This window comes from Mus pahari, assembly GCF_900095145.1.
Source record: "Mus pahari chromosome 4 unlocalized genomic scaffold, PAHARI_EIJ_v1.1 4_unlocalized, whole genome shotgun sequence".
In the NCBI taxonomy this organism is placed as follows: Eukaryota; Metazoa; Chordata; class Mammalia; order Rodentia; family Muridae; genus Mus; species Mus pahari.
In genome coordinates this window covers 62,701-69,120 of record NW_018391601.1, presented here as the reverse complement: position 1 = coordinate 69,120, position 6,420 = coordinate 62,701, and the positions used below count along the sequence as shown (strand labels likewise).

Genomic DNA, 6,420 nt, shown 5'->3' with positions numbered 1-6,420 from the left:
AGAGAGAGAGAGAGAGAGAAGAGAGAGAAGAGAGAGAGAATTCCCACTGACGCCAAGAGGGGTAGAAAGAGACCACAACAGCAAATTGTTCTTAGTAGCACAAAGACTAAAAGAAATCTCGTTTATATTGTGTTGCTATGAGGCAGACTTTATTATGCAAGGATGGGAAGGGAAAGGCCACTTTCATTTTCCTGGTACAAATGGGTATTGTTCTAGAAACCCATGGCAGGACTGGACACACTGCCAGAGAACAAGTACACAAAGTTGTTATGGGAACTAGAATGCCTCCGTGCAGACATTTTACAGAGAATTTTCAGGACCACCTCAGTCAACAAAATCAACTTTATTTGCTTTGCTGTGCCCTGGTGCACCCTACTGAAGCCCGTATTCTGATGGGTTCTTGGATCAGCTTTTCTTGAGTGATAAATTCAAAAGTCAGGGGATGGCATTTATAACACCGAAGTGTCACTTGTGTGTAGGATCTCTGCTCTACATGTCACAAGCCTGCTCACACTTGCCTCGGCTGTTGTCAAGTGTGCTGGTTTCTGTAATCTGAGAACCAGGTGGCTATTGTGATTGTGTTGAGAGAAACATTTCCTCTGACACGGCCACTGTCTAGGCTGTCCCATGTCGGGACACCCGCCTTGGCTACGCCTCTTTATGCTCTTTCAAGTTGCTGTGGAGAATAGACAATGACAGCTGCCTCTGGCCATCGATTTGGTCCTCAGTTGTGAATTGGAAATTTTTTCCAGCTATCTTTAAAAAAAACAGGGGTTTTGTTGGTCTTGTTGTTTGAGAAGATAACAGCACAATGAGGATTTTCATAGCTTTCGAAGGATCCTTTGAGGCGTTCGATGTTGAAGCACACACGTCGGTGGGAGCCATCAAGCAGAAGATAAAGGTATGTGTTTGCTCCAGGGACACTAAGATGTGTCTGGGTTTAATTATGCCTTACAGTTGAAGATCTGCATAGGATAGAGATATGGTTTGGTACATTTTTAACACAAGGAGCAAAGAGGTTTTGGGAAATATCACTATTTGTTTGCAAAGAGGTTTGGGGAAATATCACTATTTGTTTGCATACTAGATTGATAATAATATGTTGTATCTTAGATAACAAACTGAGCTAGTAAATTCTTGATGGAGGAAGGGGAAGCTCACTGTTAAGTTTTACTTCTCTTTAGTGGATTTCATGGGTTGTGCCTGGACCAGATATTTTACTACAACTATTCATAAAAGGACAACAATATAACACTACCTTTAGCACCTGCAAAGAGCGAGCCAGTTACCCGAGAGATGCCTTGTTTTAAGCAAACAGATATGAGGAAGCAGAGGATTTTGGAGACTTAGAAGGCATCAGTGGTCCTGTGGGCTTCGATTTTATTTGGTATTTGGAGAAAACTGGAGCTCAGAGAGGGCACCCTACCTCAGACCACACTGCCAGAAGAAACAGTCATGAAATATTTCATTGAGATGTGGCCATTCTCATTTATTAAGGAGTATATCTTTTTTGCTTTGTTTTGTTTTGTTAAGATGAGATCTCACTATATAGCTCTGGTGGAAGACCAGGCTGGCCTCAAACTCACAGCGTCTGCCTCTCCCTCCTAAGTGCTAGGATTAAGGACATGTGTCACCATGCCCAGCTTTATTGAGTTCTTCCTGAGGATTGTTAGTATTTGGTAGATTGTTGCAATCTAGATCTCACATAGGAGATAATACCTAATATATGCCACGGATCTATGTGGAAGTATGATAAAGTCTCTCAGAATGTTGTTAAATGCATAAAATATGTAAGATAAAATAGAACCACTTAACATATACAGAGAGGGAGGGAGGGAGGGAGGGAGAGAGAGAGAGAGAGAGAGAGAGAGAGAGAGAGAGAGAGAGAGAGAGAACACCATGGAAGGCAAGACAATGCACACTGCACACTTATAATCCTAGGACTATGGACTCTAAAGATTGGGCCCAGTTAAGCTACAAAGTAAAAGATTCTCTCAAAGAAAACAAGAAAAAAAGTAAATTGGATTTAAATATAATCTTCAAATAATAAAAATCAAATTATGATATAGTGATATGGGGTATGGGGTTTATTAACATTAGCCAACAGGTTCTAACAATGCACTTAACAACTGATTTTCAAATTAGTGATAAGTATACATGACATTCTGAAGTATCTGTAACAACAGCAAATAAAATGAAAGTAAATGTAATTTGCAATTAGCAACAAAGACATAGCTACAGATAATGACTTAATTAAACAGAATTAAAGAGGGAAAAATCTCAATTTTACTTAGTGTTAACAAAAATAAAGCTGTAGGGCCTGGTGGCATAATTTAGTGGTTAAGCAATGCCTAGTCTTCCAGATGACCTGGGTCCAATTCCCTATACTCACCTGAGAGCTCTAATTCCAGTCTCCAATGCCATCTTCTAGCATCCCCAGGTTCCAAGTACACATGTGGTAGACAGTCAGACATACAAGCAAAGCACTCGTACACATAAAATGCAAATAATACATTTTTAATAAATGGAGGTGTAGGGGTTTTTTCCAGCTAAAATCTATTTATAAGCTTATGGAAACGATGGAATCTAAGTTAAGAAGCCTAGCCAATCTTCCCTTTGTTCTAAAACCATTATCACACCATATGGGAAGGGAGGGAAGAAGGGGGGAAGAAAGGAGAGGAGAGAAAGAAGGAGAGGGGAGCATTGCACTTCTGGTGCTAATAAAGAGACAGACTGTTTTCATAAGATGTCATTGTTCTTTAAGGATTATTTCCACATTCCTCTTTCTGAAGACAAACAAGGAAGGTGGTATCTTGAGCTGATGTATGCTGGAGCTGCCCTAAGGAACAGCTGGAGTCTGTCGGATGTTGGAATATCTTTCTGTTCAACTCTCAAATGCTTTGTTAAGGTATGATAGAATAATGTTTGCCCAAGATGTCTCTCTCATTTGGAGGGAAGTTGTGAATGGTTCAACTAAGTAATTTCATAACTGAGAAAAAGCTTTCCATAGGCCGGTGTTGTTGATGCATATCTATAATCCCAACAACCGTGAGTCAGAGACAGGACAATCATAAGTTTGAGGGCAGCTTAGGCAATATAGCAAGATCCTACCAACAAGTATATAATAAAGTGGGCTTTCTTTTCTTTTTTAATTTTTAGATTTACTTTATTCTACGTGTGTGAGCACAGAAAAGGATGTTGGTGTTAGAGTTACAGATGATTGTGAGGCACTGGATGTGGGTTCTGAGAATCAGACTCAGATCATCTATAAGCAGTACATTCTACTAACCTCTGAACCATCTTTCTAGCCCCCTAGAGATTTATTTTAATTATATGTATCCCTGTGCGTGCATATGAGAGCAGTCACCAGCAGAGGCCAGAACCACCACTGGATTCCCTAAGGGCTAGAGTTGGAGACAGTTGTCAGCTACCCTGCACAAACACCAAGAACCTAACCTAGGTCATCTACAGGAGTCGTACGCCCTCTGAACCATCTCTCTCCAGCCTTCCTTGTCCTGTGGTCTCTCCAGTTTACACATGGTCTTACACAAGCTTCGTGATTGCAAAGGACAGTAAGATGCACTATGTCCCCATCCCCTGCCATTCCATCTCTCTTTCTTGCCTCATCCCTTGCCACCCGCTCCATCCTGTCATCACAGGACTCACCACAGACCAGAAAGTCTAAGGGTTGGCTCTGAAATATCTGTACCGAATGGAGCAGATGAGATCACTTCCTGGCTCATAAGGATTAGGGGCGGTGAGTGTGATGAAGAGGAAGTTCTAAGTAATAATAAGAATGACGGGCAAGCATCTGTACTGGCTAGTTTTGTGCCAACTTGACACGAGGTAGAATTATCTAAAAAGAGGGATCCTCAAATGAGAAAATGACCCTATCAGTCCAACCAGAAAATGGCCACAAGTCACACCTTGCACAGGCTTAAAAAGGTAACTCCACAAGGCCGCCATATTTCCCATCAGATCCAGTCAGGGGCAAACATCCATCCCGATGTATTTCCTGCCTTTGTACCTCCCACCCACATCCAATCAAAGCCGAGAGTACCTCCTGCTATATTTCCTGCTCGCATACCTCCCACCCACATGTGATCAAGCACGTCTAGTGCAGGTGCAAATGGGTCAAACAAACTTGCTTAGGGAAGCGGAAGCATAAATAGCCTCCAGCATTTCACTTCGATTCTCACAACATATGGCTCCCAGTTCCCTCCTTAAAGCCGGTCTATACTCACAGTTTCCTAAGTACCGCCAATAAAACGTCATCCATCTGAGTGCGGCAAGCTCTGCGCTGAGCTCTAACCATTTAATGGGGCCCAAAATCACAGAGCAAGGAGTAGACTTTAGTGGCAGAACAGTTTCTTTTTTTAATTATTTTATTAGATATTTCCTTCATTTACATTTCAAATGCTATCCCAAAAAATCCCCTATACCTTCCCCCTGCCCTGTATTAAAGAACTCTTATGATATCTACTTTGATATTTGGCTAGTGAGAGGGTATTATTTTGTTTACTTCATTTTTCCTAAAATGTTTCATGTGTTCGTTATGTCTTTATGATATCTGGACTGATGACTTATTGTGGATGAAGCTATACATGGCTTTGAGGTTCCTCTTTGTTTCAAAAATGTACTGACTGGAATAAATACTTTTTCCTAAGTCATGGCAGACTTTTATAGAGCAAAATGACTGGAAATACAGTCATGCATTGCTTGACATAAGACTGTTTAAGACAGTTTTTGTTTTTCTTGTTTTGGTTTTGCCTCTATCCCAGGCGAGTGCATCTTGCCATCAGACTGCTGTGACTGAGTGTGTACCACTGCTTCTGGGTTTGGCATGTGTCTAGGGATGGAACTCGGCTCATCAGGTTGTACTGCAGGCACCATGTCCCTGCCCAACATTTCTTCTTTTATTTTTAAGAGAAGGTCTTGCCTGGTCTACAAAGCTAGTTCTTAGACAGCCAGGGCTACACAGAGAAACCCTGCCCCCCCCCCAAAAAAAAAAAGCAAAAGGAAACAAAACCAACAAAAAGGTCTAGCTTTGCAGTCCAGGCTGACCTTGAAATTTGGATTTCCTGACTTCACACTCCCAAGTGGGTAGAACAGTTTCTTTGAGAGAATCAAGACAGAGCGTGGCCATCATTGGCATGGTAACCAACAGAGGGTTTCATTAGAAACTCACACTTTATGACAGATTTTACTCTTCTTCATTCTGTCCATGGGAGTCACATCTAGAGTTTGTTATCACAAACTTTAAGAAGGAAAATGGGGGCTGGAGAGATGACTCAGCAGTTAAGAGCACTGACTGCCCTTCCAAATGTCCTGAGTTCAATTCCCAGCAACCACATGGTGGCTCACAACCATCTGTAACAAGATCTGGCGCCCTCTTCTGGAATGACTGAAGACAGCTACAGTGTACTTACATATAATAAATAAATAAATCTTAAAAAAAAAAAAAGAAGAAGAAGAAGGAAAATGGTGTTTTTAATCTGAAGAAAAGGAATTACTTAACTGTTAGTTCCTATTTCGATTAGATGGTTAAATAGGCTGTTTCTAAAATCCACAGTATTTACTATTTGTATATGATAGCATCTGAAAATGAATTTACAATAATGAAAACTCTCCAATTGGGAAAAAAAAGAAAAGGATCCCATGCCCTAAAGAATGCAGAAATGCATTTGATCTATCTCAGGTAACCAGAGGCGGCTTTGCAAACACATTATTGCTTTATTGCATAACTATATACATACAAATGTAAGTAATGTCCTTGTTCTGTGCCATTTAATTATGTTGCTGTGTGCAAGTTAGTTCTGCCTTCTAAGAATCTAGGAAAGCCTTTTAACTTTCTTTAGCATAAGTCAGAAATACGATAAAAGCCGAAAACTCTCGCTGAATTCAAAAGCTTACCAAATACGTAGTTTTTCTTTTAAAACATGCCCAAGTAGAGAGGCAGAGGCAGGTGGCTCTCTATAAGTTCTGGGGCAGCCAGGACTAATGAAACAAACAAATAAACAAGCAAGCAAACACAAACCACAAAACAAAAAGAAGTACAAGCAGACATATGTCATGAAATTAAACCAGGATAGCTGCTTCTTGTTGTGCTTATATTTTTTTGTGTAGTTTATGAAGTATTGTTTATGTGATAAAGAGATCTTCTATAAATATTTAGGTGATGTACTGTTAAATATATTTTAAGATAGTCTATTCCCCAGTATTTGTACACATGAAAGCATCAAGGGCCAAGTAAGAAAGTAAATAAGACAGTAAATGATTACTGTTCAGACTTCACTGCAGGATGCAGAACGTTTTCAGGGCCTGGGTTCCCTCCTTCTCTTCTCTTCTCTTCTCTTCTCTTCTCTTCTCTTCTCTTCTCTTCTCTTCTCTTCTCTTCTCTTCTCTTCTCTTCTCTTCTCT

General features: G+C 40.5%; 1 protein-coding gene across 1 annotated transcript in view; it reads left to right on the top strand.

The window, feature by feature from the left end:
• The first annotated feature begins 811 nt into the window (after positions 1–811).
• The window catches only part of Ankub1 (ankyrin repeat and ubiquitin domain containing 1), a 29,416-nt gene continuing 23,807 nt past the window's right edge, over positions 812–6,420 (top strand). Inside the window, exons 1-2 of the mRNA XM_021188869.1 lie at positions 812–901; positions 2,765–2,908. Of these exons, the coding sequence (XP_021044528.1) occupies positions 812–901; positions 2,765–2,908 (234 nt within the window). The remainder of the gene's footprint in view (positions 902–2,764; positions 2,909–6,420) is intronic.